Raw genomic sequence first — 27,936 nt, 5'->3', positions numbered from 1 at the left:
CACTGTGAGCTCTGCACGGCCGGTGCCTCGTTATATGCAGGAGGCAGAGACCGCCCCTCGGCGCGTCACGGCCCGGGGCGGCGGCGGCTGAGTCAGTGCCCGGCTCCGCTCAGCGCAGTCCCGTTCGCAGCCCGGTCCCGTTCGCAGCCCTCTTTGGGCTCCCGGTGCTGGGCAGCGCAGCCCCGTTCACAGCCTGATGCTCGCTACGGGTACTTGGGAGCCCCGTCCCGTTTGCAGCTCTATGCTGCGCAGCTCGGTTCCTACTCCCGGTGCTGAGGAGTCCCGTCCCGTTCGCAGCCCAATTCGCACTCTCGGTACTTGGCAGCTCCGTCCCATTTGCAGCCCAGTGGAGGGCTCCCTGTGCTGCACAACCCGGTTCTCACTTAGCAGCCCCGTCCCCGCTCGCAGCCAAGTTAAGGCTCCCCAGCGCTGCACAGCCCAGTCGTATTTGCAGCCCCGTTCCTACTCCCGATACTTGGCAGCCCAGTCCCGTTCGCAGCGCGGTTGGGGCTCCGGGTGCTGCGCAGCCCGGCCCTATTTCAATCGCAGCTCCAACTCTCGGTACTTGGCGGCAGCCTCGTCCCGTTTGGGCTCCCGGTGCTGCGCAGCCCAGTCCTATTTGCAGCTCGGTTCGTGCACCCGGCGCTTGGGAGCCCCGTTCCTTTCGCAGCTCCTGGAGCTACACAGACCGGTTCTCACTGCCAGTGCCTGGCAGCCCTGTCCCGCTCGCAGCCAAATTAAGGCTGCCAAGGGCTAACCATCCCAGTCCTGTTTGCAGCCCGGTTCCCACTCCCGATGCTTAGGAGCCCGTCCCGTTTGCACTCCGGTTCTGCACAGCCCGGTTCCCACTCCCGATGCTTAGGAGCCCGTCCCGTTTACACTCAGGCTCTGCACAGCCCTGTTCCTACACCCGGTCCCATTTGCAAGCCGCCCCCATTACGGCTCATCCCGCAGCCTCGATGCTTTTGTCACCGTCCCACTCGCAACCCAGTGCGGGCTCCCCGTGCCCTGCAGCCATCTCTGGCCTCCCGAGGCCGCCCCGAGCGGGACCCCTGCACCCGGTGGGCAGCACCCGGAGCTGGGGGTACCGGGGATCCCAACCCGTTCCCCGGTGTGGTTTCGCTGCGGTTCATCCACCCGATCCCAGTACAGGAGCGGACCCGCAGACAGAGCGGAGCGAAGCCCGCACCACCGGCTCCGCCGCTAGGGGGCAGGCAAGGGCCCGGCAGGCAGCGCGGCCCCGGGCAGGGCTTTGGGAGCTCGGCTTTGGGGTATGAGCCCCAGCATCGGGCCCCACAGCCCCTGTGGGGCAGGGGGAGCTGCCCAGAGGAGGAGGAGGAGGAGGGATGCTCACAGGATGCAGTGCAGGCAGCAGGGTTGTTCCTGGATGCAGGCAGGGTGCGTTACCTGTAAGATGCTGGGTCTTGCTGGAGCTGGGTGCCAAGGCAGCTCCTCAGGTTATAACGTGCTTGAAGAGGTGCTGGGTTCAACCAGCATCACCCCGAGACAGCAGAAGCCAAGCAATAGTCCTCAGAGAAGCAGGAGTGTTGCTCGGCTGGGGGATCTCCTGTCTGCCCATAAGAGAGAGAGGACTTAGGGAAGCCAAGCTCCTCTTTAAATCAGGCTGATGAGCAAGTGTGAATTAGAAACACTTGTGAGGATCCATTAGGAAAAACACCCACCGAACTTAGCAACAGGGTCAGGGTAGCAGGAGCCTCACCCACAGCACTGAGAGGGGTCTTGGGGACAGCTGGAACACAGAAATCAGTGCAGCTCAGTGCATCCCATCAGCACTGCTTGGGAACTGGATGGTGCTGAGCTTTTCACCTCCCCTGAGTGTGGTCTCACACATGGATGTCAGCTTAAACCCTGTCCAAACGCTTGTGAAGGGATTGCAGTTGTCTGTGGGATGGAAGGGAAAAGCATTCCGGTTTTGCTTCCCTTGCAGGGCCATTCCAGCCTGCAGGGGAACATCATGCCCTGCAGCAAGGAACAAGGACACTTTGGGAAGGGAAAGTGGGACAATTTCCCATGTTTATCCATCTGTGTGCGAGACCCCAACAAGGAAAACAAAGGGGGGCGGGATAGGAGGTGCTGACCTCTGGGGGACAGACAAATCCAATAGCTTGACTGGCATTTATTGTCAACTGAACAACTATTAATAGTGCCAGGAATGGGTAAAAATAGCCTGCTCGAAGCCTTCTCCTGGGTTAGCGGCAATGGAAAATCCATTTGCTTCCTCTAAAGCTCCTCTCAGAGTCACGCAGAGCCTCAGAACAGGAGCATTACGAGGCATTAGGCTGAGTCCCCCCCCCAAACCATCTTGAGCTTCATCCCAGGGGCTGATGGATGATAACGGATCCACCTCAATGCGAGGCAATGGCTGTTAAAAGTCCCTCCCTCTTTCTGACCTGGCTGCAAATAGCCCCAGTCTGAAGCAAGGGGCAGGTGAAATATCACATCCCCCCATTGGGTGCCTATGCAGAGCTGGACCTGTCCTTTATGGGGTGCTTTGCTCCTCATCCTGTTTTGGAGGACCATAGAACCATAGAATGGTTTGGGTTGGGAAGGACCTTAAGATCATCCAGTTCCAAGCCCCCTGCTATGGGCAGGGACACTTCTCATATGCAGCTGCTTGGTACAGCAAGAGCCACAGACACCTTTAATAGCATTGAACATCAGCACGGATCAGTCCCTGCTTTCTTGCTATTTCTCCCCCTGTTTGCACCCTCCTGGGTTTACCAAGGAAGAAACCCACCCAGAGGCCATGGGGAAGTGGCTGGGAAAGGGAATTCCATGAAAGCCACATGAACATCCCAATAACAGAACATGCGGCTCCCCAGGGTCTGGCTTGGACAAGCTGTGCAGGCAGCACCAGCCTCTGCAAAATGTGGGAAGCAAAATGTACCAGGACATGGGATCGGGATGCATCGAGCCAGGGCAGGAGCATTGGGGGATACTAGGGAGAGGACAATTAGATCAGAACAGGGCTTTGGTTTCTGGGTGTGCTGCGGAGCAGGGAAGCAGCATCACTGTGGGGCTGAGCTGGGTCCTGGATGGGAACTCTGGATCTGAGTGGTGGAAAAGGAAGGAAGGAACAGCAATTGATGCCTTTTCCATCTGGGCACATCCAATACGAGCTCCTTATCACTGTTGTTAAGATGCTTCATGTCCTACCAAGGGCTTATCCCCTGTGCTGCAGCACGCAGCATTCCCTGGTTCCAGATACAAGTCCACAGCCTGGCTTTCCTGGCTCCCCAATTCCTGCTATTCTGCCCCAGGATAGGGACCTGCTCATCAATAGGACCTCTCTCCCTGTTTGGTGTCCGACATCCCAATGTGCTCCATGTGACTCTGATCATCCATCACCACCGTGGGCTGTTTCCCAGTGTCTGGGATCTTAAGGGACCCCAGATCCCATCGGCTGCTACCTCGGGATGGGAGAAGGAGCGAGGAGCTGGAGGGAGCAGGGAGAGGGAAGGGAAAAGAAGGGAGGCTTTAGCTATAGCTCTTGCTTGCTCCCCTGGGGAAAAGCATCTGATTAGCTCAGGCTGCAGCATCCTGGGATGCTCTTCATTCCCTATATTATTAACTTGTCTCATTGTATTAACTCTCCTTTAAAGCTGTTCAAAAGAAGCCCGTAATTCACAACACAGAGATGAGAGGATGCAGGAGTGGGCTGCTCTGTCACCGGGGAGGGTTTATTTGCTTCCTTCCCCCACTCGCTGCTTCTTTAGCAACACTTTTAATGTCTCTCAGTTCCTTTTAGCTCTTGGGATTGGATTAAGAGGGAATTTGGCAGCCGGAGACATGCCTCAGATCCCACTTCCTTGAGTCGCCCAGGCAAGGGGTGGTGAGAGCTCCTTTGGGGATGCTCTCCTTGTGCCTGGAATGATGCAGCTCCCACAGCAACTTGTGCCATGCTGTGGTCTTCTGACTTTCCCCATCTCCTCTTCTCCCATCTTTGCTGCAGAGGCCATTGATAACCATGGGACAAGAGGTTCCCCAAAGCAAGGTACACCCCAGGAATCCTCTGCTCCCATTTCCTATCCCATCTCATCCCATCCTTTCACCTCTGGTTCCTTCAGAGGCAGCAGCATCCCGCCAGCATCTGGCATGGACAAAGGTGTTTGCATGTCCTGGATATGTCCCCAAACTCCAGCACCTTCTGCTCCCTTCCAAAGAGCGGCAGATCCCTGGGATTAGAGGGAAATGTCACCTGTAACCAGAGATGGGCTCGGAATACAAGGCAGAGGGGAGAGGGAGGCTGAGTGTCCCCAGCAGATGCATTGGATTGAAGGAGGGTTCCCATGGAAATAGTGATGGCTGCCGGGGTTATAGGACAGAAACAAGAGCACAAGAGGAGGCTGGAGCTGGCACAGGGATGCAGCCGGGATTGAAGGCTTGCAGCATGGAAGTGTTTCATGTCCAGGTCCTGCATTCACCCCCATGGCTTTGGCTGTGGGGTCTGCTGATGCTGAGGCTGTGATTGGAGGTGTTGGGGTTGAGCTGGGTGAGGGCTGAGCCCAATTCAAGGCTTCCTGCCCTGATGCAGCAGCAGGACCAGAACTGCAGGCTCCGGTGTCTCCTTCCCAGGGAGCTCTGGCTGCTCTGCCTCCCTCCTGTGACCCCCCATTACCTGGGGCTGCTCCATCCCAAGGCCAGGTTGGACACAGGGGCTTGGAGCAGCTGCTCCAGTGGAAGGGGTCCCTGCTTGGAGCTGGATGAGCTTTAAGGTCCCTTCAACCCAAACCATTCCATGATGCTCCTATCAATGAAGGCATCGTGATGCTGAGGCCATCCAGGACCAGGGACACGTCCCCAGAGGACCTGCGCTTGGTTGTGACCACCAGTAACCCCACTCCTGTGTTTGCCTTGGCCCAGGGGAGGCACGGCCACTGGCCCCTATGTGACAAACAAACCCCATAGCCAGGAACAAGGTTAAACACATGGTGCAATCGGGGCAGCCGTGCTGAGGCTGCACTTCTGCTATAGGGGAAGATGGAAGGGAACAGGGGGGCTCAGGGGCTCCTGCACCCATCCTGGTGCTGAGCTTGAACCCAAACACAGCCATTGGTGGGCAGGGGAGATGCTCATCTGCCTCCAGCTAGGATCTGGTGCAACAGCAAAGATGAGCTTTGAGCACTCAGGGACAAGGGCACTGGAAGGGGCAGTTTGGGCACTGACTTGCCCAGAGAAGCTGTGGCTGCCCCATCCCAAGGCCAGGTTGGACACAGGGGCTTGGAGCAGCTGCTCCAGTAGAAGGGGTCCCTGCCCCGCAGGGATTGGAGCTGGATGGGCTTTTAGGTCCCTTCCAACCCAAACCAGGATGGGATTCCATGATTCTATGACTGTTTTATCAGGGATTCCTTAATCCAGAGAAAGCAGACAGGAGACAAGACAGGATTTACCTTTACATGGGAATAAACTGCTCCCCCCTATCCCTGCAGTGCAGGGAACACAGTCTGAGCTTTAAACACTCACAAAGAAATGCAATGGGAAGAACACCCCAAAAAGAAGCTGTTTCCAGGTGGGAAACCACCAGCGTTGGAGCCCAAACCAACACCTAGGGCAGGACCAGGATTTGCCCCAGCTCAGCAGAGCAGGGATTGAGCCTCATGGCAGGCTCCTGCTCCGGGATCTGCGGCTGCAGGCACCCCTATGGATACCCAGAGGATGCTTCAGTGCCAGGAGAGCAGCAGCATCCCATGTCCAGCATCCCCACTGCCCTTCACATCACGGTCAGGATCACATCCATCCAACACCACCCTCCACCCTGGGGTCCTTACGCACGGAGCTCCCACCATGAGCCAGAGGATGAGTTCCGAGGCTGTTTGCTTTAGCTTGCACACCAAAAGGCCTCCGGAGCGCTGCCATGCTGTGCCGCTTCCTCCTTGGAGCCCAGCTCCAAACAGGAATCATAGGAATGTGCTGCTTTTTCCATGTCGTGGTTTATTCCAGTGGGGAGCTGTTTACTGAGCCCGGCTCCTCTCTGAGGCAATCACAGCCTGAGTTGGGTTGAAGGGACCTTAAAGCTCATCCAGCTCCAAGCACCTTTTACCAGAGCAGGATGCTCCAAACCCCATCCGCAGGGAAGAGCTTCTGCCTAAGAGCTCAGCTCAGTCTCCCCTCAGAGCCATTCCCCTTGTCCTGTCCCTACAGGCCCTTGTCCCAAGCCCCTCTCCAGGTGTTCTGCAGCCCCTTTAGGCACTGGAGCTGCTGTAAGGTCTCCCCTGAGCATGGTGCTGGCTCCTCACCATGTTCCTATCACTGGGGCCATTTGGGTTTGTATGGGTGATCCCTCATCCCCCAGAACACATCACATGCACCTTAGGGAAGGGAGACACGTGGAGCATGAGGGTGGCAGATCCACTGTGAGGGCTGTGGGACAGGGCAACCCAAGGCAGTGCAGAGGACTCAGTGACCCATCCATCCCTGCCAGGCTCAGTTGTGATTTAACCAGATCCCCCTTTCCCAGTGTTTGCTCTGGAGGAATGGCCTGAACATCAAGGGAGGTGTTATCTGCACCCAGCCTCACGTGTGGCATCTCCCAAGGCTGCAACCAACCTCCCTGCCAAGCTCCTGGGGACCCACTACTGTATTTTGAAGCCATGAAGTTAGGAAAACACTTCCCATGACCACATTTCCTAGGATCCCATTGCTGCTCGGTGCCTCTCCAAGAGGCAGAGGGATGATTCCATCTGTGCCAGCACAGCATTGGGATCATAGCCGGCTGGTCCATGGGGTCTGATTGCACAGACTCCTTTGGATGCAGCAAGAGTCTCACATCCTGGCCTGGAGACCACGATGTCCATCCCTGCATCACTGGTCCTGTTCCACCACCAATGGTGGTGCTCAGCCTGAAGGGTTCATCCCTACCTTCTGTTATTACCAGGTAATTGGAGATGAATCAATGCTGTTTCCCTCACAACCCTCAATCCCTCATTGATAAATACCATCAAGCAATATAAATAAGTGTCTCTGTGTTCTCTTCCTCCCACCCTAGTGAGCAGCACAGCACTGCCAAAGACTGGCCCCAGCCCCTGAGGGAGGAACGTGGGCTTGGACCCCATGAGATGGGTTGAACATCACCTTCCAGCTCCTTGGATCTGCTTTAGGGAACAGAGCAGACGCCTCTGAAATGTCAAACTCCGGCTTTAGAGCAGCCAGAACCGGGGCTGTGAAGGCAGAGACACGTTAATCCCTGCTGGCTGCTGCAGGAAGAGCTACTGAAAACAGGGATGTATCTGGCACATCCCCAGCAAAAACCCTTGTGCGACGCAAAGCTGACCTGGAGTGGTTGGGAAGTGGGAAAGGTTGGTTAGAATTGGGTCTGAAAAAGGAGGAAGGCATCCATGAAGCAAGTCCTGATGCTTTTGGGATGCTGCTCCATCACTGGGGTTTATGGTGACAAACACCATGGAGGCTGATGTGGGCTGAGGATGGGAATGGCACAGAGCACCCCCCAGCCTTGTGATATGGGTATGGAAAGGTGTATGTGGTCCCAGACTGGGAATGAGACAGCACAGACACAGCCATTGCTGTGTCCTCATGAAGAGTAATCCTTCCCAAACAAGCACGTGGCTCTCTGGTTAAACACTGATTTCACCTATCAACAAAGCCAAGTTTATTTCCAGCAGAGACTAGGAGCCAGGACGAGCAACTCTGACATAAACTGCCTGGCTAATGCAATACATCCTCCCTGTGCTGGTTGCTATGGGCACTGGGCTCTTTAAACCCAGTCTATAAACATTAACTGTGAAGGGGATGAGGAAACTTACCTAAAAATAAACCCCTAAGCCCAAGTCTTTAAGAGGAAGGTTGAGGAGATGGCGATTAAAAGAGATCCTTGTGTAATGGTGATGAAACACCCACAGAGCATCCGTGAGCTCGGCCCAAGGAAACAGAGACTGAAAAGAAACCAACACTTTTAATTCCTGCTGAGCATTGCCCGAAGGGTGAGTTACAACACAAGAAAGCAAGAGGAAATGGGACTGTGAGGTGACACTGAGAAAAGGGAGGACCCTCTGTGGAGGGGACAATGTGATGCTGAGATGTGGTACCCCATCCCGGTGCTGAGATGTGGTACCCCATCCCGGTGCTGAGATGCGGTACCCCATCCCGGTGCTGAGATGCAGCACCGCATCCCAGAGAGCCGGTTTCACACTGCCTCTTTTTTGGTCATTTACAGCTTATTTCTCCAACTGTTCTGGGAATCTGTAAACAGTGAGCCTGAGGGTCTGGAGCATCACCCCTGGGATGCATGCATTCAGGGCAGCATCCAGCCCTGGGCTCTTTGGGACTTGCAGAGGCTGGTGGTAGGGGTGGAAGGGCAGATCTATACCTGGCTGCTGTGCAGCACCGAAGGCAGAAGCAGCCCTTTCCCTCCCTTCCTCCCATCCACTGCTCCTGCAGGGCAGTGGGAAACAGCTGGAAGGCACTGGGTGGTGGGGAAGGCAAGGCAGGACCCTCATGTGGGAAAAGGAAGGAGCCAGGGCATGGACACAACCAAGGATGGGATATCTGTGGGGTGCAGATGGGGACTGACTGTTCCCTTTGGTCTTCTCCATGCTGCAGGTTCCCCATGGATGGCTGCCAGCCCTTCATTGCCCTTGGGTGGTGGTTTAGGTTGTTCTTCCCTTCTCCATGCTCGGAGCCTTTCCACATAGTGTGGAGATGCTACAGGTGGGAAACAGCTCTGGATGGGGAAGTTCCCCTCTGCCAGAAGACAGAGGGTTTGTTGTTGGGTTCACAGCAGGTTCTGGGTTTACAGCAGTTTCCTTTCTTCCTTCCCCAACCGTGTCTGAACACCTCAGGAGCTCCTGAGCCCTTCCCATCGCTTCACCTGAGCCTTTCTCTTCCCCTGGCTCTTCAGCAGCATCTTCAGATGATCTCCAGACCCACTGGAGTTGGTGCTTCTCCACTCTCAGAGGTTACTTACAAAAGGGTCCCAGTGTCTCCATCACCTCTTGCCCTCCAGTCCACGGCTGGTGCTGAACTGCTTCTTCCCCTGCAGATCTCCAGTAACTGGTGCAGAAGAGGTTGGGAGGTCCCATTGCCATGGTACCACCTTCACGACATGAGCTACAGTGACCCGGCAATGGGGACAGGGACCTCCAGCTCCCGCAGCGAGGACGTGTTCCTCCCCTTGCTTCCAATCCCGCGGGATGCTCAGTTGGCTCATTAAGGGTTGCTGGGCTAATTATAGGATACATCTCAGTAGGAAAACAGGCAAATGGGCCAGCATGGGGACCGCAGAGGCACGATGTGCGAGGTATCTGAGACACTGCTTTGCAACAGGCAGGGAGACAAGAGCTTGTTAGAGACCTCACCTACAGCATCTCACCTATGTGCTACAGCATCTTTGGTTGGGCAGAGGCTATGGGGCTGCCAGAACCTCAACTGTGATGCTACTTGGGCTTGTCCAGCCCCTCTAACCAAAAGGAAGCCCAAGCTGAGTTTCTGGGGTGCACTGGTGCAAGCCCAAGTGCAGAAATGCTGGGGCAAGGAGCAGCCTGGAGCAGGGATGCTCTATTTCCCTGTGGGGTAATGCCCCACATGCCCTCTCACATCATCCCTGCAGCTCGTTGGAGCACCTACCATGGCAATAGCTGCTTTTCTCTGCCTGATTTAGACTAAGCTGGAGCCTCAAAGCTCCCCAGCATCCTGTCCTCGCACTCTCAAGTATATAATCAAAGCAATTTGGGGGTTGAATGTCAAGAGGCAGCCACAATCACTGCTGTGTAAAGCCTTCCTGTATGGGTTTTTGTGGAGGCTGGAAGCTCAAATCCACAGGGAAGTGCAGGAAAGGCTCTGGAGGAGCTGGGAAAGGCAGGGCTGGGAAGGGATGCATTGGGAAGGGGTGAGGGAGTGCTCCCATCCTCATCTAACGTGCCCATAGGTGTGAAGCAGCCCCTCTTGCTGCAATGCTCATTGGCAAACATACCTCTTGCTACTTGCTCTTCGCTCCCTTCTGTTTCTGCCAATATATTTCCTCTGTGAAAGGCCTGTAGTTGGGAATGTGGGGGGAGAGGGGGCAGAGACACGAGAAGAGGGGCAAAAGAAGGGGGGGAAGGATTAACATAAAGTTGACTGCATTCTCTCTGTTGGACCCATAAACTCTGCCCTTTGCAGGTTGGCCTGTGACTATCCCTATGGCAATCCCTGGCTCCATCTCCCTGGACCACAGAGCAGCTCCAAGCTGGGATCATCCCTGCACCAAGCAGCACACACTCAGCCTCCTCGTGCACACAGAGCAGCCTCATCTCCCTTTGCATCTCCTCGTCCATTGCAAACACAAAAGACTCTTCATGCTCAAGTACAACTGCTGCTCCTGGGGATAATTCAGGGCTGCTCTGTCCCAGGCTGCTGACCTATTGTGGCACCAAGTATGAGAGAAGCCCATCCAAGGAGCTACAGAATACAAGCTCTTCTTGCAGGCTCTCTCGAGATGACAGAATGAATCCTCTCACTCCCTTCCTTATTGTTCTTGTATGGCCAGAAACAGGCACCAGAATGGAAAAGACCATCTCATTTTGATAAGAATAAACCCCAGCATCAACGTTCCTAGAACTCAGCACACAGTTGCAGGGTGGAATCTGCCCATTGTGAAAACAACTGAGAAACCATCCTCTTGTTTTCCTTCTTCCCTGCTGAATTCATTGGAAAACCCCATCTCTGCCTGTGCTGCTCCCCAAAACCTCATGAGTTAAGGCTGGTTGGGACAACTGGAAGCTCTTCAGTGGCACAGAGCTACTCACCCCTCATACAGCATGGCGATGGTGTAGGAAAGTGCCACGACTGCTGTCAGCAAAAGGCCAGCTGGGCTTGCGTGCCTGTTTTGAAAGGGAAGAGCAGGTAAGTACATGGGCTTATGCAAGACCTGGTTTAGAAAGTGAAATGAGAGGCTGGGCTCCCTCATTAAACAGCCGTGAATAAAAGGGCTGGGTTTGTATAGGTAACATTAATTGTCTCAGACAGATGTTCCTTGGCAAAGCCTCTTCCCCAGCCTTCTTTGGTGCCTTCTTTTAAGTCTGATCCCTGCACGTCTCTGCTAAGAGAGCTTCGGCTTTGATGCTAAATCCTGAGATTATAAAGCTGTTTAATAGCTGAGCAGCTGCTTACATATGGCTCTGGCTCCCATCCAGTGTGCTGGAAGGGCAGTGCCTGATGTGCACAGGAAGATGGGCCACCAAGGGCACAGGAGATACTTGGCAGATGGAGCAGTGTGTGGTACCATAACATCCCAATGGCACTGAGCCATTGCAGGGATGGGGATGGAGGGGTCCATACCTGCCCCATGATGGGTGCTAAAGTGAGTGCTGCGTTGGGACTGGGGGCTTGGATCATGGTTAAATCCATTCCAAGGTGCTTAGGAACAGGAACATGTCCTACACCTCCCAAGGCCAGGCACAGGGGACCAATGCCACCCGCTGCACTGGTTATGGGCAGAGGTACCCAAGGGCTGCAGCTCTGTCTGGTTCACCACAGGCACCACATCCCTCAGACACCCTTTCTGCATCCTGCACCTCCTGCTACTGGCTGCAAGCATTGCCCTTAATGAGGATGCTGCTGTCTGCCTTTAATTGCTGGTTGCAGCTCAGAGGAGGACCAGAGCTGGCTGTGAGCACAGAAGGGTACTTAGCTGGTCCTTGGTGAGGATAAACACCCTACAAGCCTTGGGAAAACAGGGCCTCAGAGAGACCAACCTAAACCTCAGCCTGGAGCTGCTTTCAGGCACTGCTTGGTTTAATCAGCTCCTGGAGAGACAGACACAAATCTTCCCCTTTTCACTGTTTCCATTTTGCACTAAGCTCTTTCCCTCATTAGGAAGCATTGGGCAACTTCTTCCCCTCCCAACCCCCTGCTATTACATGCTTAGTCATGTCTCCTCCTTGATTCCTATCAGAGAGAACAAATTTGCATGATTGTTTGTTGACAGCAAGACCTCTAATTGCATCATTTGGCTGCAGCTCCAGCTCTGATTTACACAGCCTGTTGCCATGAGTTAAAACACTTCCCTACCAGAGATACACAAAGCTGTCCCCAAACAGCTAATGCTCCATTTGTCTTGCAGGAGAAATGAGGCTGCTCGACAGGGGCAATGAGAAGCATCTGGGTGAGTTGTTTCTCTCCTCTTAGGAGCAAGACCTACTCATTGGGCAACAACTCAGTGTTGTAGCAGTGCTGAGAATGAATCAGCCACAGAGATTTCATGGCCTCAATAGGGCTCTTATGGGGTAAGAACTGGCCCCAATCCTGCTGCAGCTCCCCATGGCTGTGCATTGCCTGTAAAAGCAATGGGAGGGATTTGCATCCTTCCTCATCAGCCTTACTGGTCCTGGATACTGGATGTGGGACACCTGCTTTGTTCTTTCCTCCTGGAGCTCTTGTTTTTGTGGTGACCTTCTCCAGCGCATGTGGTGGACATGGTTTTGGTGCAGTGAGTTGAGCTGGGGATAGCTGCAGCATCCTGCAAGGGAGAAACCAGCTGCTCTCACCCCATGAGATGCTCCTCAGGCTGGACTGGAGTAGGAAGGCAGGCTGGCTGGTACGCTGCCAGGCTCACTTACGTATTGTGCTATGTGTCCTTACGGAGGAAAATGAATCAATCCTTTGGGCTCTGATGGTACGATATCGAGGGTGATACATCACCAAAGGAGGACAGATATGCTCTAGGTGTCATGTCTGACCAGAACCAGGCTCATTCCTCCGGCATCCCTCCCACTGCCATGGAGCTGGGACGTCAGTTCGGGCACCTAACATCTTCTGAGAGCTCCGGGACCTCAGAAGAGACCTGGACTCCCCAATGAACCCCAGCATCCTGAGCTGGAGCATGTCCAAAAGGCAATGGAGCTGCTGAAGGGTCTTATGGACCCTTGGGCACAAGTCTCATGAGGAGCAGCTGAGGGAACTGGGGTAGTGTGGAGAAAAGAAGGCTAAGGGAGACCTTACGCTCTCTACAGCTACCCAAAAGGAGGATGTATTGAGGAGGGGATCAGTCTCTTCTCCCAGGTAACAAGGGATAGGACAAGAGGAAATGGCTTCAAGCTGTGCTGGGGAGGTTTAGACTGGATATTAGGAAGAATTTCATCACCCAAAGGGTTGTCAAGCACTGGAACAGGCTGCCCAGGGCAGTGATGGAGGCCCCATCCCTGGAGGTACTTAAAAGACACATAGATGTGGCACTGAGGGGCATGGTTTAGTGGTGGCCCTGGCAGAATTATGCTAATGGTTGGACTCTGCAACCTTAAAGGTCTTTTCCAACCTCAGTAACTGATTCTATGAGCGGAGATTCCAAAGCACCCCATGGGAAGGGCTGTGCAGAGCTTCCCCAGTGCAGGCGGGTGCTGTCCTGGTGCCACTTTGCACAGCTCCAGCGCTTTAAGAGCAACTATTGATTGTGCCTCAGTGCTCTTTATGGTGGCAGCCTTTGAAGGAGGAAAAGGAGGCAATCACAGCGTTGTCTTGAGCTGCTTTTGCCCATGATTGCAGTGGAGGACCAAGCATCATGCAAGGCTGCTCTCTCGCGGGGGTGAAGAGATTTCTGTGTCATAAACAGCTCAGGAGAGCTCAGTTGGTTCCATAAAGGCTCTAGGAAATAAAATGATCTTAAATAAAACTCTCTTGATAATTCCTCCTGGTCTAATTCCTCCTTCTGCACTGCTTTAGGGTGCTGGTGCTGGTTGTGGTGTGGGATGGGGGGGCTCCATCCTGCCCCAGCTCTGCCCCATTCCCTTCTTCCCTGTGAGGGTGCTGAGGCGCTGGCACAGGGTGCCCAGAGAAGCTGTGGCTGCCCCATCCCTGGCAGTGCTCAAGGCCAGGTTGGACACAGGGGCTTGGAGCAGCTGCTCCAGTGGAAGGTGTCCCTGCCCGTGGCAGGGGTTGGAACTGGATGAGCTTTAAGGTCCCTTCCAACCCGAACCATCCCCTGATCCTATGACAGTTGCCCACTACACTCTACAGGCTCCCAAGTGAACACAACCAGGGTTTGTTGCTTTTTGTCTCCTGGGCAAATACATAAAAAGGGCTATCAAATAAAAACCACATAAAACTTGTTACACAGAATAGAATACATTGCTCATTTGCTGCTAAATTACAGCCTATTCATTTCCTCGGAAGCAGGCTATTAAGCTGTGTTGGATCACATGAGGAGCCTTTCGGAAGCGTTATCACCGTGCAGTGGGGGAAAGGGTGTGTTGGCTTGTTTTGCTTTCCTCAGAGGTAATTGCAGGGTCTCACTGCTCCCTGGTTATCAGTGCCCTGCCCCTGCTGAGTGACACCCGGCAGGACTCTGGCCCTGCCTGTTGGTTTTTCCACGTGCAGAGCCTGCCAAGGACCTCCCTGTGCTGATGCTGATGCTTCCTTTCCCCTTTCAGCACTTGGCTGGGATTTGTTTGGCTACGATTGATGTCGGGAGTCTTTTATGGCAGCAGCAGCTTTCACATGCACAGAAATAGGAAGTGAGAAGTCCTGGCATGGGACACCTTCCCTGCCATGTTGGTGCTGGCTGCCATCACTAAGGGCTTCTCTGTCCCCTGATGCCACCCGTGCACAGACCCCACAGTGGTGTCTGCATGTACTCACATGAGAGACCAGCCCAGGTATATGGCTGTGCTGCCCCAGTACATGGGGTTATCCAAGACGCTGAAGGGGAAGCTGGTCACCTTTGCCTCCATCAGGATGCCAAAGTAATCACCTAGAGAGGAAACAGAGGGGTTCTGGTTAAGCACCATGGAGCTGGCACACTGATACCCTCCTTGTGCCACAGGGCATCCCTGCCAGGGATGCAGAGCGAAGGCAAAGGAGGGGTTTTGCTGCCGATTTCCAGGCTGAGGGAACAGGAACAAACAGGTTGGCTGTTTGCTCTGTGCCTATCAGCTCTTCCAGGAATGGCTCTTTGCCCATAGGGGAGCTCTGTGCATTGCAATGAGGTTATGGCAGCCACGTCCCTCATCAGGAGGCAGCTCTCGAGGTCCCAACTGGCTGATTCTGGCTTTCTCATCTGAAAACTGCCTGTCTGATGCCACTTGACGAGGAAGCAAGTGCATGGGAGCAAATCCATTTAATGGGGAAATGAGCCCAGTGCACTGTAATGGTCTCTCGAGATGCCCTAATCATGACCAGCACCATCACCAAATGCCCTCATTCAGTGTCACCCTTTGCTCACAGTGCAGAGAATATCTCAGGATGTCAGAAAATAGCACCTCTGCCTACAAAACACTCAATTATCGACATGATGATGATGATAATAGGGGATTGTCAACTGTAATGAGGAAAGCTTTCAGAGCTGTCAGCACCCAACCAGCTTCCTACCTACCTCGGAGCAATCCTTCCTGAAAGGAGCCTGGAAAAGAGGAGATGTGGAGCTTGGGAGCAGCATTTTGGGGACAGAAAGGACCAGGTTGTGCATCTCTGACTCCTGTTGGTCTCACAAGCAGGACCACAAAGGCCTTTGCTCCATGCCCATTGTATGAGATGCAGGTGAGGAGCGGTGCTGATCCATCAGCCCAGGAGCTGCCATCACCCTGGATCGTGTTCCAGGTTTGCTGCCAGCCTTTTCCCTGACCTTGGGCAAATTTCCTCCATCCCTCCCAGTGCTATTGTGCACCGATCATAATATCAGTCTTTCTTATAGCGCAGAGGGTGGTGAGGATTAATGTATGGTGAGAAAGTGCTTGGAAATCCAGATAAAAGGCATTACAGAGTGCAAACTATTCAAGGTTATTATTATTACCTGCATCGTGGTGTAATTTCTTTGACCTCACATGGTGCAAAAGCATTTCTTATCCTTAATAAACAGCGCCTGCCCAATTAGACAATGCTTTTGGGCTTTAACTACAGGCCACTAAGTGAGATAATTGCCTAGTATTCATACTATATGTTCTCACAGTTACTTGGCAATGCATCTCCGAGATTGTTCCGGGAGAAAGAACACATCACCCCCTGCCACAGCCCATTCCTGTGCTTTTCTATGTGTCAAAATGCTTCATTATCCCCTGCCTGCCCTCGCCTTTGGGCTGAACGCCTCGCTCCCCAAATGATGCTGGCACTGGAGAGGGCTGCACAAAGCTCTGGATCCATGGGGCTTATCTGTACCCTGCACCAGTGGGGTTGTGGATCCTCTGGGCAAGCTCCCTGCAAGCAAGAGCACACAGCAGCAGGGGGAAGCAGCTTGCTCCCCTAGGATACAAGCTTTTCCAATGCAAACCCTACCTGTAAACCCACACAACTGAAAGGACACAGTCACCAGAGAGGCCCTGCAATGTTTTTACATCCAGGCAGGTGCTAAGGGAAAGAAAGGGCTGTGTTGCTTTGCACAGCATCAGCCTGGGCATCATCTGTGCCACCTCAATCAGGAATCAGCTCCTTGTCAGGCTGAGGGACTATGGCATCTAATTTGAGTTATACTTTGCTGGAGGTGAGTGTAACCACCTCACTGCTCAGGGCAGACAGCAGCAAAAAGCCATTTAATGCACTCTGCAGGGTACCCAGAGCTGGATCTGGGCTGAAGCATCCCCTCTGCTTCTGCACCAGCTTCACCATACCCAGTAACAGACTCCGATCAAGTCAGTACTGGAAGAAACCATGCTTGGAAGTGAGACAGATGGGCTCAGATGGGCAGAGCCACCTCTCAGTGCCCTCCAGGAAGCCAAGCCCATGTTTGTCAGGAAATAGGGCACAAAGTGAACTGATGCCCCAACCCCTGTAAGGGCACAGTGCAGAGACAGCACACCAGCAGCATTGCTCTGCAGGGATGAAGGCTGCTGGGATGCAGGGCTGCATCCATCCACTGCAAACATGGGAGATGGGGTGGCACAGAAAGGTTCGTGACTAACGTGGCTCCTGCTGCATGGTTTAGCCCACACTCAAGAGACTAAGGCTCTGCAGCCTCTCCAAAGCTTAAATGTGCTGTTCAAGAGGGCTGTAACAGGCAGCCCTGATGGCAGTGTCTGTGCCCTGCCTGGTTCAGCCCTCACTGCTGTAGGGAAACCCAAAAGGAAAGGGTCAGATGCTGTTCCAGGAAGGTTTGGAAGTGTTTGGCTCTCCAAGGTGCTCCCATAACTTCTCTTGGGCTCAGGTATCAACTGGGAGAAGCAGCTGGATGCTCCCTTCTTGCCAAAGCAGCGCAGCTCTTTGCTACCTGCAGTCAGAAGGGCTGTCACTGCTGGGGTCCCTGCTCCTCCTGCAGTGCCAGCACATCCTGAAAACCCTGTGTGCAGGAAGACATTGGAAGTACCAGTCCCAATGGGGTCCTGAACAAGAGAACATCCAATACAAGATCATAGAATCATGGAGTCACAGAATGGTTGGAAGGGAGCTTAATGCTCATCCAGTTCCAACCCCTGCCACAGGCAGGGACACCTTCCACTGGAACAGCTGCTCCAAGCCCCATCCAGCCTTGAATCTTCAGAGATCCTTGGATACCTGCAGACCCTTTGTCTACCCTGTGGCTGGGTAAGAAACCATCCTGAACAGCATTCTCCATCCAAAGTTTGCTGACTTGGACTCATGGGGGCTTACATGGAGCTGGAAAGCCATGGATGGATGCTCTATGGAGCTCCAGCTTGGCCATGCCTCTGTGGCACAGAGATCCCAAGCCAGCCAGGGTCTTGGCATCTCCCTACCCTGACTCAGCTCTGCCCTGCTGCCGTCATGCCCCAGCTAGCACAAAGAGCTGGCCTCACTCTCTGCTGCATCATGCAAGGCTTGGAGCCAGGCAGCCCCAGCCCAGTGCACTGGTGATGGGGAGAGCAGGGAGGATGAAGTAATGCCCGATATGGACCATTGACAGCTTCCCCTTCCCTGCTGCAGGGGACATGGGAGCCACCAGCCATGCAGAGCAGAGAACAGAGCCACTCTCCCCACTTACGCTGAGCCTGACTCACTTGTGTTGGCTTTTTCCCAGTGGTTCAAGTCCACTGGATCCTCCTGGTGGGATGAATCAGGCTTTACTCAAACAAGCCCAGTCCTGGCTGACCTTCAGGAGCATCGAAGCAGCTCTTACTGATGGATACTCCTGTGTCCAACCCCTCTTCATGCACAGCATCACTCCTTTGGGGGTTGCAGGTGGAAGATGCCAATGGGAGCTGGGGGACAGGGATGTACCAAGCGGCTGCCCAAGCGATGCCTGAGGACACGCATTCAGGAGTGCTGAGCTCTATTTCTGGCAGCAGGATCTTGGCCAAGTCACCCCAGTTCACTGCAGGTCCACTTGAAACCAGGAAGGATTATTACCTCCCTCCCATCCTCCTGCTGCCGCTGCAGGAGCTAATGGAATTTGGCTTGTAAAGCACTTGCAAAAGCACAGCCTGAACGTGGTGTCAAAGTGGGGCTGTCGTTACTGGAGCCAGTGGGAGCTGCCCCTTTCCTCCTCTATTTATTGTTGCTGTCTCTATTCTATTTTGATGAATTCCACACATACTGGCACGGTTTTAAAGTCAACAGCACTAACAGAATGACTCTATATGTGAAACAGGCACAGTGGAAAATGTCTTCTTGCCATTAAGTGGTAGATAAAAAGAATCTGTCAACCAACGGCAGGTTTACTGCAGAAGGAACAGCAAATGAGGGCCTGCTTCTGGGCATGTGTCACTGTATAAAGCCAGTAATGGCATGGTTAGATCATGCTTTGGTATCATAAAGGCAAGACCAAAACTAACAGCCCCAAAAGCAAGAGCGAGGGAATTCTTAAGGACTTTGCCCTCCCAAACAACCCCTGCAAGGATTAAATGCACTTTCTGGTTAAGCTGATGAGGTTTTAAGGCTTACCTAGGAACGTCCCAGTGAATCCCAGTGCTAAGAAGCTGGTGGTGACAAACAAGGTCCCTACAGCCAAGATGGCCAAGCCCAAGTAATAGGCCCAGTGGCAGTCCAAGCCCTCCAGCTTTGGTTGGCTCTTCATGGCTTCTGTGAAGCTGTCAGGGAGACAAAAAGGGCTGTTAAAAGCAGCAACTCATTACTAACATCACCCACCTCTCCCTGGGAGCTCTGGGAGAGGATGCTGCCGAGGAGGATGCTTCACTGGGTCCCTGCAGCCTCCCAATGGGAGAAGCCAGGAGCCAAAGCCTTGTGAGGGCTTGACCTGAGGCTGCTCTTTCTACCTGCAACCCTTGCTCACTCCTGTAAAGCACCAACCCCATGGAACTGCTTTGCCTTGCTCACCAAACCCCAGCTTTCACCATAACCAGCAGCTCTGGAAAGACCCCCTTGCCAATGCTGGAGGCTGGGATGCCTGGGCACGGGACTTGGAAGCATTGGGAACAATTGGCTGGCTTATCTCATGCTCCCACCCCCGTTCCTCTCCATCCCAATATTTTGCCGTGCTCACGTGTTCTCCACGTGCCCAGGAGTGATTCATGGCTGCAGGCTGACACATCAGGGGGAGGACTGGAGCCGCGATAGGAAAATACTAGGGAAGCACATTGCCAAGTGGGAACGCAGCCTCTCAACTCCAGGCTTGTGCAGGCATCACAGCTCTGACCTTCCAAATCCTCCTTTGTGAGGGGAATAACCATAACCCCCCTTTCTCCTTTCAGCCCCTTGAACTTTGCCTGGAGCAGGGCTTCAACATCCCCATAGCTCCGATGCGAAGGGGTGACTACAAAGGAGACAATGCTGTGATTAAAAATGCCCATTAATAACAGGGGGAGGAGGTAAGAGCCCCGCAGAGCTGCACACAGTGCTTCCCTACATGCTGCTGACACATGAGGTAGGAAACTTGGAGCCTTTCTTTAATGAGCACCCAGGAGGCTGAGATTCAAGTGGAATAACAGAGCTGCTGCACCTCCAAGCACTGCACAGGCACAGAGAGCTGCTCCCGGGCTGGAAAATGCTTCCATGATGTTACCTGCAAGGCTTGGGATAGTTTTTTTCCCCCCTCTAATGCCCAGCAAATCCCTGGATTTTCTCTATTGCCCACATGAAAGCTGAGAGACAAAGTCCCTGCCTGGGTGATGGACAAGCAGCTGGAAAGGCAGCTTTTGAAGGCTCAAAGGCCAGATAACAAGTTACATACACCAAGCAAAGGCCAGGATGATTTCAACCCCATGAGTTAGGGATCTGGATGGTATTTTCCTTAGAGCTCATTGCTACCAGCTTTTCTATTGCTGGGGAGTATTTAGGACCTTGGAGCAAACCATTTGATCTTCACGTTGGACTGGAGCACGGAAACCAAACACAGAGTAAATGTGGTTGGGAGTGAGCAGGAACACAGCACCTTGGTTATTTACACTCTGCCCCCCATACTGGAAACCACAGGGAAATTCCCATTTCCAGGGAGCTGAGCGCAGGCAGAGGAATGGTCCATGTCCCTGGGGCTGGCCCTCCTCCAGCACCCATCACACCTCCCTGCGCTCACCAGGCTCCTGTTGGTTTGGCTTGAAATCATTCCTGATGGGAACACACAAATCCGGCTGGAAGATGAAGCAGCAGCAGCTGCACAACCCTTTACATCATCTCCCTGCTATTTGTTTTGAAGTGACACAAGCCTCCCCTATGAGGAAGCCCAAATCCACATCCCTGTCACCAGTGATGCTTGGGTTTGGGAGGAAAGCAACTCTGCAGGGATGTGACCATCTGCCTGAGCAATGCTGGCCTGGCTGAGCTCTCAAAGCATCCCCAGGGATGCTCCAGAGCTCTCTGCTCCCATAAAAGATGATGCTAATGACTTTTCACAACGATGGGGCTTTGATTCTGCATCTGGCCAGGACCTCCCCATAGGGCACCAGCACAGGGAAGGGATCTCACAGCCATCAGAAACCACTGCTGATGAGCCCTTGGGGAGGCAGGGAAAAGCAGCACTGAGCTGGTCCCTGCATCCCAGCTCCCAGCAAAGAGATGTCAGAGCAGAGAGACACAGCAACATCACAGCGCTCGGAGGCTGCTTATCCTCACCTCCTTGAGGCTCCTCTACCCTATGCCAGTGACCTGACTTGGCCTCAGAGCACGAGAACAAAGGTGGCTTCAAGAGCAGGAACTGGCTGTCTGCTCATCAGCCTCCGAGGTTCTGTGAGCAGCACATGACATGGTTTGTTTTGGCAAAGCCGTCTCCCCTGTTCCAGATGATCCCGTCCTTCCCTTTCATGGTCGGATAGGTCTGCATTAGTTATTCTCATCAGCATGTCTTGTTCGGTCCCCTGCTGTTCGGCTTACAGCTAGAGAGGGAGGTGTTTGCACGGAGATAATGGACTGCCTTTCCCTCTAGTAATGTTTTCTATCTTCCTAAACACACTCTCTATTTGCATTAAACATGATGCGCGCAGGAGTCTTGGTAAATAAACCTTGCAAGCAGTTGTGATGCTGGCCCATGACAAGCAGCACGGAGCCATCAATTATTCCAGCATCCTCCACTGCTCCTTGGTGGCAGGGGAACATCTCACCCTCCCTGGCAGGGGGAGGACAAGGTGTTGGCCATCTCCCTTGCTAAGGGAGCTACTCATGCAGGCAATCTGTCATGAAACCAGTCCCTTCCACCATGTGCCTCTGAATCACGTTTGTCACAGCATTTATTTCTGGCTGCAGGATAAAGTACCCAAGAGGACAGCAATTAAAGCTGCGCTTTGTCCCAGTACCTGGAAATGCTTTATGCGCTGAACAGAGCCATTGCCATGGTGAGGAGCATCCCTCTTCCCAGTGCAGCTGGGTAGGCTGCGACCTACTTTAATCGCATCCCTGGCTGCTCTCACGAGGACATCTGACAGTGGGGAAAAGGGGGGACGGGAAGGTGCCTTCTGCAAATGGAAAGGGGGCAAACAGGGCTTCCCATGACATCTCCCCATCTTGCCCATGTGAAGCGTGACACCAGAGGTGTCCATTTCCCATCCCAGCCCAAATCCATCAGCTCTGCCCTAGCCAAGTTGGCATATTTGGCCAATTCCCAGCAGCATGAGAGCAGCCAGGGTGGTTGCACAACTGACACAGCACACAGCAAGGTTGTGCATGGGGAAGCCAAGGCAGTGGGCGATGTTCCACTCACCCTTCCCAAAACAGAGATGCGCTTGCTCAGACACTGAGCCATCGCTATGCATGCATCACCTCTTCCTTTCATACCCCTTTTGGGTTGGAAGGGACCTATAAAAGTCACCTAGTCCAACCCCCTGCAAGAAGCAAGGACATCCTCAACTACATCGTGCAGCTCAGAGCCCCGTCCAACCTGACCATGGACGTTTCCATGTATGGACCATTTACCACCTCCCTGGGCAACCCAATCTGGTGTTTCCCCATCCTCATCATAAAGAGTTTCTTCCTTGTCTCATCTGCATCTCTTTTAATTTACCACATAATAAACCACATGAACTGGAAGAAACACTCGAAACGGTCCTGAAGTACAGGGACGGAGATGTCACACAGGAAAAAGGTGGGAGTGAGGGAAATGGGCTGTAGGCTCTCTTACTGGGACACAGGGATGACATGTACTGGTTTATTCAACCAGACAACAGCAATTACACCACCAGAAAACTTACCAAACCTGCAGCCCAAAATACATCCCCAAAGGCTGCATGGAACATAAAGCAAACATGGAAACACAAAGAAGCTGAGATTTTCAGGCCCACAGCGAGCCTATTTTGTCATCCCTTTCCCACAAAGGAGGGCAAAGACCTCATGCAGCAAAGTGGGTCGCTGCTGGGAGCAGCCCAGCAGTGCTCCCTTTGCCTAATCCCCAAAATCAGCTTGGAAACCGGGGCTGGCAAATACAATTGAGGCAGAATTGGGCCAGGAGCTGGCAGGCAGCGAGGAAGCAGTGGTGATGGATGGGGCTGAGGTTTCAGTGAGCAGTGCCACGCTCCCCATGTGGGATATCAGTCCATGCCCCCCCCCAATGAGGTTTTCTTCCTCTCAGCAATAAGGAGGCACTGGTAAAACCATCCAGTGGTGCCCAGCAGCACAGGCTGCAACAAAAGATCCTGTTTCTGTGTGAAAAGCAACCCCAGCATCACTCAAACCACCCTGCGGGTACCACCGGCAATTGTGAGCTTGGTCATCATCTTCACAGCTTCTGCTGCCAATAATGACTTTGCTTTTCTGCCAGCACCAGGGTATATGTGTGTGTGTGTGTGTTATTTAGGTCAGCTGGGGGCTGTGGCAGCTTCTCCTCCTACCTTGCATCTCAGCTTCCTGTTTTCCTCATCCCAATGCCTGGCTGCTGTGCCAGTGGGAAGAGGAGGTGCTCGGAGGGGACATCAGCTCCTTCAGGCTTGATTCCCATCACTGAACTCAGTCACTTGTGCACAAAAGGCCCTGTGGTTCTTGGGTCAATACCATTTACACCATGCTTATTCCATGGTACCACTGAGTGTAAAGCTGAGAGGCACTACCAGGCAATGACAACCAACCCCTTTCCTGGGCAAAGTCCCATCTCAGGGTGGATTCATTTTCTTGGAAGCACCAGCTCCAAGAAAGAAGCCTTTCCATGGAGGAGGCAATAACCAGTGAGCAGCATCAATAACGGGTTTCATGTCAGCTGAGCACAGTGCCAAAGGTTCTGCCCTCACTCTGCCTCTGTGGGGCTCATTCCCACTGGCCCCAGGTACCCCAAGCCCCCATTCAGGTGTGCCTATGGGTGTTGCTTTTACAGCTCAGACAAACACCCCCAAACCCTTCAAGTGAGATATTCATAAGGTCCCAAAACCCAAAGGTCCCAATCTCCCAAGATGGGGACTTGGCCAGGATGTGCCAAAGGGAGCACAGGAGGGTTTGGAGGGTGCCCATTGTAGAGCTCCTGCAGGGAAAGGTATCAGTGACATGGTAAGCTAGGAGAGAGCCACACTGGAGGCCAGGGAAGGTTGTCATGTCCCATGTCACCCAGATAATGGTCATAAACCATGGGGTAGTGCTCACAGTGCAAATAGTTCAAAAGTTCAGGAATTGTTTTCATAGATAAGAGCTCCAGGGATGGAAGTTCCTGCTCCTTGCTTAAAGAACAGGGCTGTAAGGAAAACAATCACTGCACCACAGCCATTAAGGATGCTTGTCCTGTGCCATTGACTAAGCACGTCCCCACTGCTCCCAGGTCATTCTGCATTGCTTCTCAGAAGCCAGCCAAGCCTGATAATGAATCTCTGAGCTGGGAAACACCTCATTGCTTAATTGAGCACAAGACATCCCTCCCCTTCCACCCAAGGTATCCCCTTGGAGCAAAGCTCACATGAGAGCATCGCTGGGGACAGGACCCCACTGGCATCCCTGCATGGGGATGCAGTGAAGCAGCCACACAGGTCCTGGATGCTTTCAGCCCCGATGCCAACCCTCTGGCAGGGTTTCTCTCTGCTCTGCCCTCTCCTCCTCTGCCCCCAGCTTGGAGCCTTTCAAACTACAGCTGCAGAAAGGAAGCTGGTTTTTAAACCCAAGAGACGTCCTGCAGCTCCTCAATTGCTCCTTGGCAGCCCACACACACATAAAAGGTCCCCAGAGCATGCAGAGAGGAGCTTTAAAGGTTGGATTACAGCACTGGGGGCACAGGGACCCCCCGAGGTGGCCTTTTTGATGGCAAGCAGCAGCCAGCTCTGTGCAATCAACACCTACCACCACGTGCAGCCAAAGCGCAGGGCATAGCCCGTGCCTCTGTGGGGCTGAGGGGTGGAAAAGCTGCCCACATCCATGTGCTCCAGTACAAGAGACTTGGAAATTCAAGGGAAAAGCAGAACAGCAGGAATGGGTAAGACACATCCCTATGGGCATCACTGGCCACTGAGACAACAGTGCCCATGCTGTATGACCAGTGAACCCCTCTGGCCAGCTAAACCCCAAGGGGAAGCATGAATCCTTCCCAAACAGCACAACTTCTCAAGGCTTGAGTATTGAGCCCTGGGCAGCTCTGGAAGGTGGGCTGAGCTGGGAATGGAGGCAGAGAGTCTGCCATATGCACCTCAGGGCAACTGCAGCACTTGGTGACCACCCTAAAACCATCCCATCACCCCCACTGTTAAGGGCTTGCTTTGCTTGAACAGCATCCAGAGCCTGCTAGCCACCACTCAGGCCAACTTCAGTGCCAAGGGAAAGCAAGGGAATAACACAACCATGCCAAAACACCCGAGCAAAATAAACCTTCACATTGCTATCATCTGGCCTTGGCCCATTGGTGTGGGCTGGCATCCCATCCGTGTCCTGCTGGGGGTGAGCTGCCCCATCTTCTAGAGCCTATCTTCCAAAACCAGGGTCCAAAAGGAGCTTTTCCAGCCCCCTGGGTTGATCTTGTGGCTTCCTTCAGGGTCTGTGCAAGCAGAGGCACCCCCAGAGCACTCACAAACTCATGACATAGAGCACAGGACCAGTGCTGGGGCTGGTAGAGCACTGAAGGGTCTGTAGGGTTAAAGCATGGTGTAGTGCTGGGACAAATGAGGTCTCTTTGGCTCTTCCAGCAGCTCAGATCAGGGCCTTGCTGTGAGCCAGGAGCCAGCTGGACCACTGGGAACTGAGGCTGCCCCCTCCATCAGCTGGGCTTTTAAAGGCAGTCACAAGGCTTTGCATTGGCTTCCCAGACAAGTGACTGTGCAATATGTGCAAGAGACTGCTGAGACATTCCATAGAGAAACCCAAGCCCGCTGTGTCCCTCAGACATCAGCAGCACACACACATACCCTCTGCATTGCTTGCATTCAATTACAACCCTACTCACTGCAAGCCTTCCTATAGGCTCTGCTATAAGCTGTAGCTGGGGCAAACGCAAGGTCTTGGTGTCACTTCCAGGAAGGCAAAGCTCTTAAATACATGTGCAAATTCCAACCTGAGATGTGTGCGCCTGGGCAATCACCCCAAAGCACTGAATAACCCCTGAGCTCTGACCCTGCCATAATTGGATCTGGGAATTCAGGGAGAGAGCCTGTCTCTCCTAACAGCATTGAGGATAAAGCCTACCGGATAGCAGATAAATTGCTGGCAATGAGGAAAGCTTGTGTAGTGAAACCTCTCTGCTGCACTCAGGATGTCAAAGGACCTATTCCCCTGGTGTACCAGGCATACAATGCTATTAGCTAGCACAGGTAGTATTTAAAGAGATCACAGATAAGAGTTTGGAGACACGGCTTGCTAAGTGCACACATAATCCTGCTCTTCTACACAGGAAATTGCAGCTTCTTATAAACAGGTTTAATTTGGTTTAGGAGAAAATGCAGTTTCTGCTGCTCTGGCTGATCCATGCTGGAGAAACCACCCCAGAGAGCAAAGCAAGGAAACCTGCAGCACTCAATAGCTGTTGACATGGATGGGTTTGACCCCTCTGCTGCATCCCTCCTCTTCATTACAAACCCAGGGATAGACATGGCTGAAGGCATCCAACCATGTAGCACCAACACACCAGGGCTGCAGAGCAAACATCCCTCATCCCTCCCAAGCCCTGGAGGGCCATTGCTTTGCATGCAGGGTTAGCTCCTTACCAATGGCTCCGCACACAGTTAAGCAGCAGGATAACAGCACCCAGGCAGTAGCAGGCAGCGTGTGGAGAGCCAAAGACTCGGCTGAGCGCTCGTGTGTTGTGCTCCCATCTGGCTACCTGGAGAGACAACAGGAAACAAAGAGGGTGGATGCAGGGACATGGGCACATCCCAAAGCCTTGGCCCCATATGGAGTGGAAAACACCATCTATGGGGCTTTGTGTAGGAAGCAAGCACAGGTCACTGATGGGACATGGCTTAAACCAAGCCTGGCAGTGAAAGCTCCTTCCCCTACCCATGCCAGCCCCTGCTTGCATTGCATATACCCTTGCATACCAGGCTAGCCAGCAGCACTAAAGCACAGGTTCATAGAAGAATCCCCAAAACCACACTACACATCAGTTTTGGGGACCACAGAGCTGGGACAACACGTGTCCAGCAAGCCTGAGAATATTGCTAAGACTGTCCCAGGCCATCAAAGGCACTGCCATAGAGCTTAGCATTGCTCTCCTGGAAGGAAAACAGATCCCTGAGTATGGGATGGATGACAGGAACACTCAGTTCTCACCTTCGAGGCACTGCCATCTCCTCCATCCAGCCTTAGGGATCATACCTGCCAGGAACAACCCATGCACATCCAAAGAAGCTTGCAAGCTCTCCCCAGACAAGATATACCAGCTTTACTCAAGAGCTGCTTCCATTTGTTCAGGCTGAACCAGCTGCCCTTTGTTAGCACTCAGCAATTGCAGGCGTTAAGGACCCATCTGCACTCCCCACATGCCTGTCTCATTACCACCCATAAAGCACATCAGTGACAGCCCAGGACTCATGTGTGCAGGCAGCATCTCCAGGGAGGCATTAGCATCCTTCACAGCACACTTTGGCTGCAATTGTGAGCTGTGTGCTGTGCTGATGAGTCCCCTGCCCAAAGCACCTTGCTCTCACCCTGGGAGGCTGCTGCATGTAGGTGGTTGGAGCTGCTCCCATAATCTATAGGGCTGGATCCACCCAAGTCATCAAATCCAGGACCCCCACTCCCAAGCTGATGGCAATCCTTACAGCTCCTCTTTTCCACCTTTCCTGCATCCCTCAGTAAGCTTCACTGCATTTATCACCTCTGTTAGGCTCCATGTTCAGGCACCAAGCCTGGGGTTTGCATCAGCCCCTAAATTCAAGCCAAGCAGAGCACACCTGGGCAATGAAGAGGGAGGTGGGAGTCAGCACAACATCTCACCACCAATTTGCTTCTCAGACACGGCGGGCACTTCATTAGCTTTAAATGCACTTCACTCCATCACATGGAGCCCAGGCAGCATTAGGGGGAGGCACTTGCAACCCAGCTATTGATGTGCTCTGAATGCATCTGCTCATCTATTGGAGCAGAGAAAGGCAGTTCTGCAGGTCCTGCTTCCTTCCTAGGCTGATGGAGAAGCACAAAGTGCTGCTGGTGGAGGGGGGATGCTGGCTTCAAGGAGGGGAGAACGATGCGAACCTCCGATAAGCGGGGCACTGATTTCACATGCTGAGAGCTGATTCAATTAGTTATGCAATGATTGCTCTGAAATTA

General features: G+C 53.3%; 1 protein-coding gene across 4 annotated transcripts in view; it reads right to left on the bottom strand.

Annotated features, from left to right (window-relative positions):
- Positions 1 to 8,121: 8,121 nt before the first annotated feature.
- Positions 8,122 to 27,936, bottom strand: part of PEMT (phosphatidylethanolamine N-methyltransferase) — a 40,338-nt gene continuing 20,523 nt past the window's right edge. For 3 of the 4 annotated variants that reach the window (XM_034065448.1, XM_034065446.1, XM_034065449.1), the window contains exons 3-8: positions 26,373 to 26,488; positions 18,772 to 18,917; positions 14,587 to 14,698; positions 10,761 to 10,835; positions 9,947 to 10,007; positions 8,122 to 9,289 (exon numbers count right to left, since the gene is read on the bottom strand). In XM_034065448.1, the coding sequence (XP_033921339.1) occupies positions 9,953 to 10,007; positions 10,761 to 10,835; positions 14,587 to 14,698; positions 18,772 to 18,917; positions 26,373 to 26,488 (504 nt within the window). In that variant the 3' untranslated portion in view covers positions 8,122 to 9,289; positions 9,947 to 9,952. The remainder of the gene's footprint in view (positions 9,290 to 9,946; positions 10,008 to 10,760; positions 10,836 to 14,586; positions 14,699 to 18,771; positions 18,918 to 26,372; positions 26,489 to 27,936) is intronic. The other variant, XM_034065447.1, reaches the window with a different exon arrangement.

Source organism: Melopsittacus undulatus, chromosome 8 (genome assembly GCF_012275295.1).
Source record: "Melopsittacus undulatus isolate bMelUnd1 chromosome 8, bMelUnd1.mat.Z, whole genome shotgun sequence".
NCBI classification, from domain to species: Eukaryota; Metazoa; Chordata; class Aves; order Psittaciformes; family Psittaculidae; genus Melopsittacus; species Melopsittacus undulatus.
Note: the sequence above shows the minus strand (reverse complement) of the source record. Positions and strands in the feature narration are given on the sequence as shown.